The sequence below is a fragment of the Salvelinus sp. IW2-2015 genome, linkage group LG18, assembly GCF_002910315.2.
Source record: "Salvelinus sp. IW2-2015 linkage group LG18, ASM291031v2, whole genome shotgun sequence".
In the NCBI taxonomy this organism is placed as follows: Eukaryota; Metazoa; Chordata; class Actinopteri; order Salmoniformes; family Salmonidae; genus Salvelinus; species Salvelinus sp. IW2-2015.
In genome coordinates, this window is record NC_036858.1 from 1910276 (window position 1) to 1927133 (window position 16858).

Here is a 16858-nt window from a genome sequence, read left to right on the forward strand (position 1 = left end):
CATGTAGACTCCCCACACAGTATCTGTCATGAGACTAGCCTCCCCACACAGATTCTGTCATGTAGACTAGCCTCCCCACACAGTATCTGTCATGTAGACTAGCCTCCCCCACAGTATTCTGTCATGTTAGACTAGCCTCCCCACACAGTATCTGTCATGTAGACTCCCCACACAGTATCTGCATGTAGACTAGCCTCCCGCACAGAATCTGTCATGTAGACTAGCCTCCCCACACAGTATCTGTCATGTAGACTCACCACACAGATCTGTCATGTAGACTGCCCCACACAGTATCTGTCATGTAGACTCCCCGCACAGTATCTGTCATGTAGACTAGCCTCCCCACAGAATCTGCATGTAGACAGCCTCCCCGCACAGTATGTCATAGACTAGACTCCCCGTACAGTATCTGTCATGTAGACTAGCCTCCCCGTACAGTATCTGTCATGTAGACTAGCCTCCCCACACAGATCTGTCATGTAGACTAGCCTCCCGCACAGTATCTGTCAGTGATTCTAGCCCCCCACACAGTATCTGTCATGTAGACTCCCCACACAGTACTGTCATGTAGACTAGCCTCCCCACACAGTATCTGTCATGTAGACTAGCCTCCCGCGCAGCATCTGTCATGTAGACTAGCCTCCCCCGCAGCATCTGTCATGTAGACTAGCCTCCCCGCGCAGTATCTGTCATGTAGACTAGCCTCCCACACAGTATCTGTCATGTAAACTGCCTCCCCGCAGCATCTGTCATGTAACTAGCCTCCCCGCGCAAGCATCTGTTCATGTAGACTAGCCTCCCGCGCAGCATCTGTCATGTGACTAGCCTCCCCACACAGTATCTGTCATGTAGACTAGCCACCCCGCAGCATCGTTCATGTAAACTAGCCCCCCCAGCATCTGTCATGTAGACTAGCCTCCCCGCGCAGATCTGTCATGTAGACTAGCCTCCCCGCGCAAGTATCTGTCATGTAGACTAGCCTCCCCACACTGATATGTGTCATGTAGACTACTCCCCGCCAGTATCTGTCATGTAGACTAGCCTCCCCCGCAGTATCTGTCATGTAGACTAGCCTCCCCACACTTGGATATGTCATGTAGACTAGCCTCCCCGCGCAGTATCTGTCATGTAGACTAGCCTCCCCACACTAGTATATGTCATGTAGACTAGCTCCCACACAGTATCTGTCATGTAGACTAGCCTCCCCGCACAGTATATCTGTCATGTAGACTAGCCTCCCCGCACAGTATCTGTCATGTAGACTAGCCTCCCACACAGTATCTGCATGAGACTACCTCCCCACACGTATCTGTCATGTAGACTAGCCTCCCCACACAGTATCTGTCATGTAGACTAGCCTCCCATTAGTATCTGTCATGTAGACTCCCCACACAGCATCTGTCATGTAGATCCCCACCACGTATCTGTCATGTAGACTCCCCACACAGTATCTGTCATGTAGACTAGCCTCCCCGCACAGTATTCTGTCATGTAGACTAGCCTCCCCGTACCAGTATCTGTCAGTAGACTAGCCTCCCACACAGTATCTGTCATGTAGACTCCGACACAGTATCTTCATGAGACCTCCCGACACAGTATCTGTCATGTAGACTCCCCACACAGTATCTGTCATGTAGACTCCCCACACAGTATCTGTCATGTAGACTACCCACACAGTATCTGTCATGTAGACGTCCCCACAGTATCTGTCATGTAGACTCCCCACACAGAATCTGTCATGTAGACTCCCCACACAGTATCTGTCATGTAGACTAGCCTCCCCACCACAGTATATGTCATGTAGACTAGCCTCCCCAGCACAGTATCTGTCATGTAGACTAGCCTCGCCGCACAGTATCTGTCATGTAGACTAGCACTCCCCCCCCGACACAGGTATCTGTCATTGTAGACTAGCCTCCCCACACAGTAATCTGTCATGTAGACTGCCTCCCACACAGTATCTGTCATGTAGACTAGCCTCCCCATATAGTATCTGTCATGTAGACTCCCCACACAGCATCTGTCATGTAGACTCCCCACACAGTATCTGTCATGTAGACTCCCCACACAGTATCTGTCATGTAGACTAGCCTCCCCGCACAGTATCTGTCATGTAGACTAGCCCCCCACAGTATCTGTCATGTAGACTAGCCTCCCACACAGTAATCTGTCATGTAGACTCCCACACAGTATCTGTCATGTAGACTGCTCCCCACACAAGTATCTGTCATGTAGACTCCCCACACAGTATCTTCATGTAGACTCCCACACAGTATCTGTCATGTAGACCCCCACACAGTATCTGCATGTAGACTCCCCACACAGAATCTGTCATGTAGACTAGCCTCCCCACACAGTATTATGTCATGTAGACTAGCCTCCCCACACAGATATGTCATGAGACTAGCCTCCCGCACTATCTCGTCATGTAGACTAGCCTCCCCCAGTATCTGTCATGTAGACTATCCTCCCCCACACAGTATCTGTCATGTAGACTAGCCTCCCCGCACAGTGATTGTCATGTAGACTAGCCTCCCCACACAGTATCTGTCATGTAGACTACTCCCCACACAGTATCTGTCATGTAGACTAGCTCCCACACAGTATCTGTCATGTAGACTAGCCTCCCCACAAGTATCTGTCATGTAGACTCCCACACAGTATCTGTCATTAGACTCCCACACAGAATCTGTCATGTAGACTTCCCCACACAGTATCTGTCATGTAGACTAGCCTCCCCCACACAGTATATGTCATGTAGACTAGCCTCCCCGCACAGTATCTGTCATGTAGACTAGCCTCCCCGCACAGTCACTGTCATGTAGACTATCCTCCCCACACAGTATCTGTCATGTAGACTAGCCTCCCCGCACAAGTATCTGTCATGTAGACTAGCCTCCCCACACCAGTATCTGTCATGTCAGACTAGCATCTCCACACAGTATCTGTCATGTAGACTAGCCTCCCACATGTATCTGTCATGTAGACTCCCCACACAGTATCTGTCATGTAGACTAGCCTCCCCACATAGTATCTGTCATGTAGACTCCCCACACAGTATCTGTCATGTAGACTAGCCTCCCCACATAGTATCTGTCATGTAGACTCCCCACACAGTATCTGTCATGTAGACTAGCCTCCCCGCACAGTATCTCATGTAGACTAGCCTCCCCGCAAGTATCTCATGTAGACTCCCACACATATCTGTCATGTAGACTCCCCACCACAGTATCTGTCATGTAGACTCCCCACACAGTATCTGTCATGTAACTCCCCCACACAGTATCTGTCATGTAGACTAGCCTCCCCGCGCAGTATCTGTCATGTAGACTAGCCTCCCCGCCAGTATCTGTCATGTAGACTAGCCTCCCCACACTGTATGTCATGAGACTAGCCTCCCCACACAGTATCTGTCATGTAGACTAGCCTCCCCGCACAGTATCTGTCATGTAGACTAGCTCCCCGACAGTACTTGTCATGTAGACTAGACTCCCCGCACAGTATCTGTCATGTAGACTAGCCTCCCCACACAGTATCTGTCATGTAGACTAGCCTCCCCACAAGTATCTGTCATGTAGACTAGCCTCCCCACACAGTATCTGTCATGTAGACTAGCCTCCCCATATCAGTATCTGTCATGTAGACTCCCCACACAGCATCTGTCATGTAGACTCCCCACACAGTATCTGTCATGTAGACTCCCCACACAGTATCTGTCATGTAGACTAGCCTCCCCGCCACAGTATCTGTCATTGTAGACTAGCCTCCCCGTACAGTATCTGTCATGTAGACTAGCCTCCCCACACAGTATCTGTCATGTAGACTCCCGACACAGTATCTGTCATGTAGACTTGCCTCCCCACCACAGTATCTGTCATGTAGACTCCCCACACAGTATCTGTCATGTAGACTCCCCACCACAGTATCTGTCATGTAGACTCCCCACACAGTATCTGTCATGTAGACTCCCCACACAGTATCTGTCATGTAGACTCCCCACACAGATCTTCATGTAGACCTCCCACACAGTATCTGTCATGTAGACTAGCCTCCCCCACACAGTATACTGTCATGTAGACTAGCCTCCCCGCACAGTATCTGTCATGTAGACTAGCCTCCCGCCAACAGTATCTGTCATGTAGACTAGACTCCCCGCACAGTATCTGTCTGTAGACTAGCCTCCCCACACAGTATCTGTCATGTAGACTAGCCTCCCCACACAGTATCTGTCATGTAGACTAGCCTCCCCATATAGTATCTGTCATGTAGACTCCCCACACAGCATCTGTCATGTAGACTCCCCACACAGTATCTGTCATGTAGACTCCCCACACAGTATCTGTCATGTAGACTAGCCTCCCCGCACAGTATCTGTCATGTAGACTAGCCTCCCCGTACAGTATCTGTCATGTAGACTAGCCTCCCCACACAGTATCTGTCATGTTAGCACTCCCGACACAGTATCTGTCATGTAGACTTGCCTCCCCACACAGTATCTGTCATGTAAGACTCCCCACACAGTATCTGTCATGTAGACTCCCCACACAGTATCTGTCATGTAGACTCCCCACACAGTATCTGTCATGTAGACTCCCCACACAGTATCTGTCATGTAGACTCCCCCACACAGAATCTGTCATGGAGACTCCCCACACGTATCTGTCATGTAGACTAGCTCCCCACACAGTATATGTCATGTAGACTAGCCTCCCCGCACAGTATCTGTCATGAACTAGCCTCCCCACAGTATCTGTCATGTAGACTATCCTCCCCCACACAGTATCTGTCATGTAGACTAGCCTCCCCGCACAGTATCTGTCATGTAGACTAGCCTCCCCACACAGTATCTGTCATGCAGACTAGCATCTCCACACAGTATCTGTCATGTAGACTAGCCTCCCACCATAGTATCTGTCATGTAACTCCCACACAGTATCTGTCATGTAGACTAGCCTCCCCCCACATAGTATCTGTCATGTAGACTCCCCAACAGTATCTGTCATGTAGACTACCTCCCCACATAGATATCTGTCATGTAGACTCCCACACAGTATCTGTCATGTAGACTAGCCTCCCCGCCACAGTATCTGCATGTAGACTAGCCTCCCCGCACAGTAATCTGTCTGTAGACTCCCACACAGTATCTGTCATGTAGACTTTTCCCCACACAGTATCTGTCATGTAGACTCCCCCAAGTATCTGTCATGTAGCTCCCACACAGTATCTGTCATGTAGACTAGCCTCCCTGCACCGTATCTGCCATGTAGACTAGCCTCCCCGCACAGTATCTGTAGTGTAGACTCCCACAACAGTATCTGTCATGTAGACTCCCCACACAGTATCTGTCATGTAGACTAGCCTCCCCACACAGTATCTGTCATGTAGACTAGTCCCCCACACAGTATCTGTCATGTAGACTAGCCTCCCCGCACATATCTGTCATGTATACTCCTCACACAGTATCTGTCATGTAGACTCCCCACACAGTATCTGTCATGTAGACTAGCCTCCCCGCACAGATCTTCGTAGCTAGCCTCCCACACAGTATCTGTCATGTAGACTAGCCTCCCTGCACAGTATCTGTCATGTAGACTAGCCTCCCCACACAGATCTGTCATGTAGACTAGCCTCCCCACACAGTATCTGTCATGTAGACTAGCCTCCCACACAGTTCTGTCATGTTAGACTAGCCTCCCTGCACAGTATCTGTCATGTAGACTAGCCTCCCACACAGTATCTGTATGTAGACTCCCCACACAGTATATGTCATGTAGACTAGCCTCCCCGCACAGTATCTGTCATGTGAGACTAGCCTCCCCACACGATATCTGTCATGTAGACTAGCCTCCCCACATAGTATCTGTCATGAGACTCCCCACACAGTATCTGTCATGTAGACTAGCCTCCCCACACAGTATCTATGTACTCCCCCTTATGTGTCATGTAGACTAGCCTCCCCACACAGTATCTGTCATGTAGACTCCCCACACAGTATCTGTAATGTAGACTAGCTCCACACACAGTATCTGTCATGTAGACTAGCCTCCACACACAGTATCTGTCATGTAGACTCCCACACAATCTGTCATGTAGACTAGCCTCCACACACAGTATCTGTCATGTAGACTAGCCTCCACACACAGTATCTGTCATGTAGCCTCCCCACACAGTAATCTGTCATGTAGACTAGTCCTCCACACACAGTTATCTGTCATGTAGACTCCCCACACAGTATCTGTCATGTAGACCCACACACAGTATCTGTCAGTTAGACTAGCTCCCCACCAGTATCTGTCATGTAGCCTCCCCACACAGTATCTGTCATGTAGACTCCCCACACAGTATCTGTCATGTAGACTAGCCTCCCCCCACACAGTATCTGTCATGTAGACTAGCCTCCCCACACAGTATCTGTCATGTAGACTCCCCACACGTATCGTTCATGTAGACTCCCCACCAGTATCTGTCATGTAGACTCCCCACACAGTATCTGTCATGTAGACTCCCCACACAGAATCTGTCATGTAGACTAGCCTCCCCACACAGTATATGTCATGTAGACTAGCCTCCCCACACAGTATCTGTCATGTAGACTAGCCCCCCGCACAGTATCTGTCATGTAGACTAGCCTCCCCGCACAGTATCTGTCATGTAGACTATCTCCCACACAGTATCTGTCATGTAGACTAGCCTCCCCGCACAGTATCTGTCATGTAGACAGCCTCCCCACACAGTATCTGTCATGTAGACTAGCCTCCCCACACAGTATCTGTCATGTAGACTAGCATCTCCACACAGTATCTGTCATGTAGACTAGCCTCCCACATAGTATCTGTCATGTAGACTCCCCACACAGTATCTGTCATGTAGACTAGCCTCCCCACATAGTATCTGTCATGTAGACTCCCCACACAGTATCTGTCATGTAGACTAGCCTCCCCACATAGTATCTGTCATGTAGACTCCCCACACAGTATCTGTCATGTAGACTAGCCTCCCCACATAGTATCTGTCATGTAGACTCCCCACACAGTATCTGTCATTAGACTAGCCTCCCCGCACAGTATCTGCCATGTAGACTAGCTCCCCGCCACAGTATCTGTCATTTAGACTCCCACACAGTATCTGTCATGTAGACTCCCCACACAGTATCTGTCATGTAGACTCCCCACACAGTATCTGTCATGTAGACTCCCCACACAGTATCTGTCATGTAGACTAGCCTCCCGCACAGTATCTGCCATGTAGACTAGCCTCCCCGCACAGTATCTGTCATGTAGACTCCCCACACAGTATCTGTCATGTAGACTCCCCACCACAGTATCTGTCATGTAGACTAGCTCCCCACAGTATCTGTCATGTAGACTACCTCCCCGCACAGTATCTGTCATGTATACTCCCACACAGTATCTGTCATGTAGACTCCCACACAGTATCTGTCATGTAGACTAGCCTCCCCGCACAGTATCTGTCATGTAGACTAGCCTCCCCACACAGTATCTTTCATGTAGACTAGCCTCCCTGCACAGTATCTTTTCATGTAGACTAGCCTCCCCACACAGTATCTGTCATGTAGATAGCCCCCACACGTATCTGTCATTAGACTAGCCTCCCCACACAGTACTGTCATGTAGGACTAGCCTCCCGCACAGTATCTGTCATGTAGACTAGCCTCCCCCACACAGTATCTGTCATGTAGACTCCCCACACAGTATATGTCATGTAGACTAGCCTCCCCGCACAGTATCTGTCATGTAGACTAGCCTCCCCACACAGTATCTGTCATGTAGACTAGCCTCCCCACATAGTATCTGTCATGTAGACTCCCCACACAGTATCTGTCATGTAGACTAGCCTCCCCAACAGTATCTGTCATGTACTCCCCACACCTTATGTGTCATGTAGACTAGCCTCCCCACACAGTATCTGTCATGTAGACTCCCCACACAGTATCTTCTATGTAGACTAGCCTCCACACACAGTATCTGTCATGTAGACTAGCCTCCACACACAGTATCTGTCATGTAGACTTCCCCACAACAGTATCTGTCATGTTAGACTAGCCTCCACACACAGTATCTGTCATGTAGACTAGCCTCCACACACAGTATCTGTCATTGTAGCTCCCCACACAGTATCTGTCATGTAGACTAGCCTCCACACACAGTATCTGTCATGTAGACTAGCCTCCACACACAGTATCTCGTCATGTAGACTCCCCACAACGTATTGTCATGTAGACTCCACCACAGTATCTGTCATGTAGACTAGCCTCCCCACACAGTATCTGTCATGTAGACTAGCCTCCCACACAGTATCTGTCATGTAGACTAGCCTCCCCACACAGTATCTGTCATGTAGACTAGCCTCCACACACAGTATCTGTCATGTAGACTAGCCTCCCCACACAGTATCTGTCATGTAGACTAGCCTCCCCACACAGTATCTGTCATGTAGACTAGCCTCCCCACACAGTATCTGTCATGTAGACTGCCCACACAGTATCTGCCAGCGGGTGGCTAGAGCGAACGTGTCAAGACCAGAGTAGGCACCTTTAACGCTATTTAAATCAGTGGAGCTGAAAATGTGATGGAAACACACTGAACTTTAGATTTTTATTCGGTACATGAAAACTGAAGCAAAAAAAAGGTACATTTTGTGTGCACTGTCATCATGCACTGATTTTGATCTGCAACAAGTCAGTTTGGTGGAAACATTCCACTGGTGAGAAAATGTGCATATTTTCTATATGCAGATTCTAGAATATATTTGCATGAAAATCTGTCACCAATTGGATGGAAACCTAGTTCATGATTGGGACTGAGACACTAATTTCTGACGATTCAATAGTCTGTTTAAGGCTTACTTACAGTTGAATTTGAAAGTGGGTAGACTGACTACTCATTGGTGTTCAATATAATGTTCAGTCATTTCAATTGCAGTGCAAAAACAAAACAGTGCACAGCCGTGCATCTAGATCCAGGTGCTGGCAGGAACAAGTGGTATTCAAAAACAAGTGTAGAAATCACAAGAGAAGACAGGCTTAAGCACTTATTTATATTTTACATTAACAAACAAGTTTCGTTTTCAGCGTCGTCAGGTTCGTAATATGTTACATTGCCGATTCTGTGTTGCTTAAACCTCTATGGCCTTATTGGACTCTGATTAAGTCTGTGTAAATGATTGATTGGAGTAATGACCAATGGAGCAGACGTTTGAACTCCAAAATCAAAACCAACAATGGTTAAGGTATGGATAGAGTTTTTCAGTGAAGTTGCAGCCAATGAAAGAGTAGATATGAGACGTGGCCTCCACATTATAGAAGGAGATCCGACCCCCCTCAAAATCCACAAACACCCCCACTTTCTGGGGCTTCTCAATGAAGAGAGTTAGAGAAGGAGAGTTGTTGGCCTGACACCTATCCCCTTTCCCGAGTTCCACAGTCCAGAATCCATTCTTCGGGCTCAGTGAACACAACAACCCAGTCCTCTCGATGGACTCTCTGGCCACGCCTAACTTCCAGGAAACGCTCCCCTTCACCTGCACCTCATAGTAGAATTTCCCAGAGGAGTAGCCCCGTTTTCCCAAGACAGAGTAACTCCAAAGAAACCTACCTGGGTTGTCAGGGAGAATCATTCTTCTAACTCCCTTTCTCACCCGTTTCCTGTTCTTGGATACGACAACCCTGTCATATGCTGTATCAGGGTCCAGAATCACATCCACTGCATACTGCTGCATCTTCTTCAGATTGATGTCATGAAAGTGCGCCACTGCTTTAGTGCATCTTTCAGAAAAGAATCTCACAATCGTCTCCAGCCTAGACAAGGAATTTATCAAAACTCTCCCCACATTCCCCACACACGTCTCACTGTAAACACTGATCTCAGACCAGTCCTTGATGTTTGGAGGGGTACACAGGGATGGGAAGGTCTGGAGGAGGTGGAGGTGGTCCTCAGTGTGTGAGAGCTGTTCCAACTCAGTGTGTCTCCTACGTAGGTCAGTGATTTCCTGCTCCAGCTCTTTAATAAACCCTTCAGCCCGATTCTCTGCTGCTTTCTGCTTCTTCTCAACCTCCTCAATGAACTCAGCCTTGCGTTCCTCAATGGAATCCATCAGATCACTGAAGACCCGCAGGCTGTCGGCCATCTCGCACTGTGTATCTCTCTTGCTGAGCTCTACTGAGTGTTTGATATTCTGAACCTTCTCTAGTTGTTCCCTGATCATCTGCCGTATCTGTCGCTCCGTCTTCCCCAGCTGAACCTTCCTCTCTCCACACTCTTCTTCTAGAGGGACGGTGTGGTGATTCTTGTGGTCTGTCTCAATGCAGAACTGACACACACACGTCTGGTCGGTCCTACAGAACAGCTCCAGCAGTCTGTCATGCTTCTTACACATCCTGTCTTCCAGGTTCTCCACGGGGTCTATTAGCTTGTGCCTTTTCAGGCCGGTGACTCTCTGATGAGGCTGCAGGTGAGTCTCACAGAAAGAGGTTTGACACTCCAGGCAGGACTTCAGAGCCTTACACCGTTTGCCAGTGCAAACATCACAGACCATTTCTCTAAGCGAAGGGAGGGACTCATCTAGGTCTCCCGCTCTCTTCCGCTTAAAATAATCTGCAACATCCCTGAGTGTTGTGTTGGTTTTTAGCTTAAGTCTTCTGTTGAATTTATGCTTGCACAGTGGACACTGGCACAGGTCAGTGGTATCCCAGTATCCGCTGATACAGACCTTGCAGAAGTTGTGTCCACATGGAGTGGAGACAGGCTCAGTGAACACATCCAGACAGATAGAGCACTGGAACTGAACTTCAGACATGAGACGGCTAGAGGACGCCATTTCTGGAACACAAAATAACAACTATAAAAATACTTACTAGAACGAGTCAGCGTTATACAGTAATTCACTTCCTGGAATGAGTCAGCGGTATACAGTAATTCACTTCCTGGAATGAGTCAGCGTTATACACTAATTCACTTCCTATAATGAGTCAGCGTTATACAGTAATTCACTTTCTGAATACTAAATGTATTGTTAGATGTAAGACCATTTTTGTAGTGATATCAAAACAATTGACATTTTTTACACAATTTTTAGAGATAGACAAAGCTTTTTATCATAAAGAGAAGAGGTTAACAAAAGAGTCTATTGTACTATTACCCAGGTACATGCAATCAACTTTCTAACTATGTATTAAATGGGGCAATCAGATTTAAAATAACTATAGATAGCCATGGGCCAATGCCTCATGAGCTTAGTTCAACTGTCTTACCGCAACAAAACACAACATATGAACTTGTTTTACTCCATTGTTTGTAAACAGCGTAAATTGTAAAAAATAAATAAAATAAAAACATACAAATAAATAGAGCTTGAAAAAATTATTTTGATGACAATGGTTACATTTGTCCAGCCCACAAAAAGTGTAATGGTAACCGCTTTTCTGCTGTTTCAATCTCAGATTTCCCCTTTAAAGCGGCAATCAGCACTTGAAACCATAACAAAGCATTTTCCCCGCCACTGTTTCACTAAAAAGCTGAGAGATGGGGCTGGTGAAATACATTATCTAACCACTGTCAAATTAATTGACAGAGCTATGGATGCAAGGACTGACTGTCCATGATGTCAAAATGATAGTTTTAACCATGTTATGAGGCTATATAGTGCATGTTTACATTGTTTATATACACTGGGGTAAAACTAGTCAATTTTAGCAACTCGGGTGTATTTACATACACTAGCATTGCATTCAATTGTTTTGGCTTGCACAAAACAGCCCGCGGGAAGCCAGAAGTTAAATACAATTCCATTTTAACTTACTGTGCCAGAGGGCAGTACGGTTGGTCATTATACAGGGAGAATTTGAGACAAAATATCTAAAGGATCGTATTATTAAACAGACTTCCCAAATGTAACCGGTGCCCCCGGACATTGACTCTGTACCGGTACTCCCTGTATATAGCCTCGCTATTGTTATTTTACTGCTGCTCTTTAATAATTTGTTACTCTTATTTCTTATTGTTAAGGTATTTTTTATTTTATTTTTTTCAACTGCATTGTTGGTTAAGGGCTTGTAAGTAAGCATTTCACTGTAAGGTCTACACCTGTTGTATTCGGCACATGTGACAAATACAATTTGATTTAGTCTGTTGTAGACCTACTTCCTCTCTGCTTAGCTCATGTCAAAATGAAAGTCCCGAAAAGTTAATTATTTTTTGTCCACATATGGCGCACAAGTAGGACTTCTATTTTGACATGAGCTAAGCAGAGAGGAAGTGGGTCTACAACAGACCCAAGTTTGGAAAATCTGTTTAATCATATGATCCTTTAGATATTTTGGCTGCATTCTAAACACTTAAAAGACACACCCTCTCCCTTCAGCACTCAAATTCAGTGGACACTTCTGATGAAGTCTGACGAGTTGACACTTGCAGGGCATGGGAAGAATTAATACATTTAAAAATGACCGCTCTTGCCCGGAAATGTGTCACTCGTTCATCCCACGGTTGTGTTTTCAGTCATCCTGGAACTATCATTTGTGCCTTATATGCACAACAGTCAATTATGATTGCATTTAATATCTTGGATAGAAGACAACGCATCCCCAGACKTCGAATGTTAGCCACCCTACTATATCAAGTAAATCGACAATTACAATGTGTAAGTGTGATGTCAGGGAAAGTTGTGAGCAAGTTAACGTTTCCAAAAGCTAACCAAACAAAATCATTACTTTTATGATACGTGTTTGAGCCGTCATGTGCATTAGTAGCACAATTGAACTTATTTACATTTGTTTTTGCTTACACTTGTATGTTGACTTCTCCATATAAAATGTTGGTTTTAKGTTTTGGCTGACATTTCTTAGCGGATGCATGCATGAATTGAATTATGGGGCGTTTCAGGCCCGGAGGGAACATAATTGTACACTCGCAAACTTCATTAAAAACGAAGGCTGAGGGGCTTACGTTGCCAACTTCCCTTGCTTGACTAATCATTTGGACCAGCGATAAAGATGGCCGCGGGGATTCCCCCAAGGGCGTAAGGTGAGAGTAAATGGAGGAGGATGTCTTTTATGAGTTTGAAACAGCCTTCGGCTGACACACACTATCCCCTCAACCCTCAAATGAAGTGGACACTTCTGATGATGTATCATGACATCTGACGAGTATACACTTGCAGGGCYAGGGAGGAAGGATTTTTAAATTGACCACCCTTGGCTGGAAATTCGTCACTCGTTCATCCCGCGATGATTGTGTTTTCAGCCACCGGTAGCTTGTGGGTGCTTTATATGRGCTACAGTCAATTATGATTACATGTCTAATTATATTAACTTTATAATTATTAATATACACCTACTGTATGATAGCTAGCAAATTTATTAGCTAACTAATGTTAGCCTGCCTAGCAACTTCTGAAGGAAAATGTTTTATTTCTACAATTTCCAAAAGCTAACCAAACAAAAACATCATTACTTTTATGAGACGTATTTGTGCATTAGTAGCCAAATTTCMAACTTATTTACATTCGTTTTTACTTACACTTGTATGTTGACTCCATATTGACGTTGAGGTTTAAAGTTTTGGCTGACTTTTCTTAGCGGATGTTAGTGATGGGTCTTTCGCGAACGAGTCAGCTCTAATAGGCTAACCACACCGCTCGCGCACATTGCAAAATACATTTTGAAATCTATGTTATTCAATTGCACCCACACTGCTCGCGAGCGTCTGCGTTGCCAAGGGCTAAAATAGAACTCCTTTCTATTTCTGATGCAGATCGCGCTGCAAGTCCTGCCTCTCCCATCTCCTCATTGGTTTATAGAAGCAGGTACCCACGTGCCATCTCCTCATTGGTTATACACACGTGGGTGATTGAAAGACGAACTGTGTTGCCGGTCGGTGTAGTAATACTATGAAAGTTTAAAATGCCAATCACCATATAAGTTCAAAGATGAAAAAGCCTGGAAGGAGGAAAGATGACTAGAAATGATTCGGTTGACCGTTTTATATGTGGATTAATTGTCGGAGTAGAGGACCTTGTGCATTTCAGGTGAAATAACAACTCAATGGTTTATATCCCAGGACAAATTAGCTAGCAACAACAAGCTAGCTAAATAGGCCAAATTAGCTAGCAAGTGCAAGCTAACTAGCTAAATACCATAAATGTTTAATGCTTTTTGACCTGTTCCCAAATTAATGCAATTGGTTCAGAGTGTGTTTTGATATTTTAACCTGCGTGACGTGATCGCTTTTGGTGTAGGGGGACAAAATAAATGTATGCACGATGGCGCACGCGCGCAGCCGGTTTGGGTTCCGTGTAAGAACCAGCTCTTGTAGMTGAAAATTGGGAGCCTGCTCGCATATCAGAAGACCCGAATCTATTTATAAAAATATGAAAAATTAAGATACGAATAATCAAAAGATTAAAATGAATAGAATGAACAAATTCAAAGAACAAAAAAAGAAACAAAACAATATAGGCCTAAATGCTCAAGCGCACACACATTCGTTCTGATTGTCTGCTCAGACTAACAGCCTCACCTGTTGTTCCTGTCAATCAGACACGCAGCTTCAACCAATGAACCAAAGATGCGTGAGGGAGTYCCGAGCCAACTCACTCACAGTCAAACACTTAGCAGCCGAAGAGAGAGAGGAAGGACAGCTGTGAAAACAACAGCTGGAAATGAGTCGGAAGCACAGTAGCATTTGGATGCATTTGAACTTCTTTGGGATAGGGGGCAACATTTTCACYTTTGGATGAAAAGCYTGCCCAGAGTAAACTGCCTGCTACTCAGAGCCAGTTGCTAATATATGCATATTATTAGTAGATTTGGATAGAAAACACTCTGAAGTTTGTAAAACTGTTTGAATGATGTCTATGAGTATAACAGAACTCATATGGCAGGCAAAAACCTGAGAAAAATCCAACCCGGAAGTGGGAAATCTGAGGTTTGTAGTTTTTCAACTCATCGCCTATCGAATATACAGTGTCTATGGGGTCATATTGCACTTCCTAAGGCTTCTACTAGACGTCAACAGTCTTTAGAACCTTGTTTGATGCTTCTACTGTAAAGGAGGGGGGAAAGGGAGCTGAATGAGTCAGAGGTCTGCCAGAGTGGCATGAGCTGACCACGCGAGCGTGACCTGCGTTCCATTGCAATTCTAAAGACAAGGGAATTCTCCGGTTGGAACATTATTGAAGATTTATGTTAAAGAAATCCTAAAGATTCTATACATCGTTTGACATGTTTCTACGGACTGTAACGGAACTTTTTGACTTTTCGTCTGGACCTAGTGATCGCGCGTCATGAATTTGGATTTGTGAACTCAAGGCGCGAACAACAAGGAGGTATTTGGACATAAATTATGGACTTTATCGAACTAAACAAACATTTATTGTGGAACTGGGATTCCTGGGAGTGCATTCTGATGAAGATCATCAAAGGTAAGTGAATATTTATAATGCTATTTCTGACTTCTGTTGATTCCGCAACATGGCGGGTATATGTTTGGCTTGTTTTGGTCTCTGAGCGCCGTACTCAGATTATTGCATGGTTTGCTTTTCCATAAAGCTTTTTTGAAATCTGACAAAGCGGTTGCATTAAGGAGAAGTATATCTATAATTCTGTGCATAATACTTGTATCTTTTATCAAAGTTTATTATGAGTATTTCTGTAAACTGATGTGGCTCTGTGCAAATTCACGGGATGTTTTGGAGGCAAAGCCAAATGTAAACTGAGGWWWTTGGATATAAATATGAACTTGATCGAACAACACATACATGTATTGTATAACATGTTGTCCCGGGAGTGTCATCTGATGAAGAATATCAAAGGTTAGTGATTCATTTTATCTCTATTTCTGCTTTTTGTGACTCCTCTCTTTGGTTTGAAAATSGCTGTATGCTTTCTGTGYCTAGTTGCTGACCTAACATAATGATATGTTSTGCTTTCGKCGAAAAGCRTTTTGAAATRGGACACTGTGGTTGGATTAACGAGAAGTTTATCTTTAAAATGGTGTCTAATACTTGTATGTTTGAGAAACTTGAATTATGAGATTTCTGTTGATTGAATTTGGCGCCCTGCAATTTCATTGGCTGTTGGCGAGGGGTTTCGCTAGCGGAACGGGGTTCTGCTAGCGGAACCCCGTTCCCAGACAGGTTAATAATGTAGACAATGTTAGAGCACAGTGTAGAATTTGCCAAAACCTAAATCTCATTTAAAAACGGTTCTTCGCACAACCTACACCGGCATGTGCGAACTGTGCACCCAACTGTGAAGCTAGCTGTAGCGGAGCTACGAGAAACTAGCGGACCTGCTAGTGACAGTGGTGGAGKCAGCACCTCCACACGTGGAGTTAAATCCACTCAGTCYAGTAGYCCTACTCCYCSACCCACAGCAACGCAGWCTTCTATGGACCAGTTTATGCCAAAGTTTATGTCTGTAGCAAAACAAGGCCAAATTGATATTGCATTGGCTAAAACGATTGCCACCGATTTCCAGCCATTTTTGATCGTGGAGGACAGAGGTTTTAGAAATTATAGCAATAGTCTAAATCCAATGTACACAATTTCAAGCAGGAAAACCKTTTCAAAATCACTTATTCCAAAACAGTAGGAGACCACACAGGCTACTGCAGTTTGCCTTACCACTGACTGCTGGACATCAAGGGTAACCACTTCTTACATGTCACTTCATTGAAGATTTTTCGATGTCTAGCTGTCTACTGGACTGCCTTGAGTTCAGRGACAGACACACCTCAGAGAACTTGGCAGAGGAACTGTTGAGAGTGGCCAGAGAATGGCAAGTAGATGGAAAAGTGGTCTGTTGTGTTAGCGACAATGCAGCTAACATAACCAAAGACAT

General features: G+C 45.4%; 1 protein-coding gene across 2 annotated transcripts in view; it reads right to left on the reverse strand.

The window, feature by feature from the left end:
- Window positions 1-8601: 8601 nt before the first annotated feature.
- Window positions 8602-16858, reverse strand: part of LOC111977376 (E3 ubiquitin-protein ligase TRIM39-like) — a 16728-nt gene continuing 8471 nt past the window's right edge. Inside the window, exons 2-3 of one of the 2 annotated variants that reach the window (XM_070448234.1) lie at window positions 14535-14655; window positions 8602-10838 (exon numbers count right to left, since the gene is read on the reverse strand). In XM_070448234.1, coding sequence (XP_070304335.1) covers window positions 9229-10836 — 1608 coding nt within the window. In that variant the 5' untranslated portion in view covers window positions 10837-10838; window positions 14535-14655 and the 3' untranslated portion in view covers window positions 8602-9228. The remainder of the gene's footprint in view (window positions 10839-14534; window positions 14656-16858) is intronic. The other variant, XM_024006765.2, reaches the window with a different exon arrangement.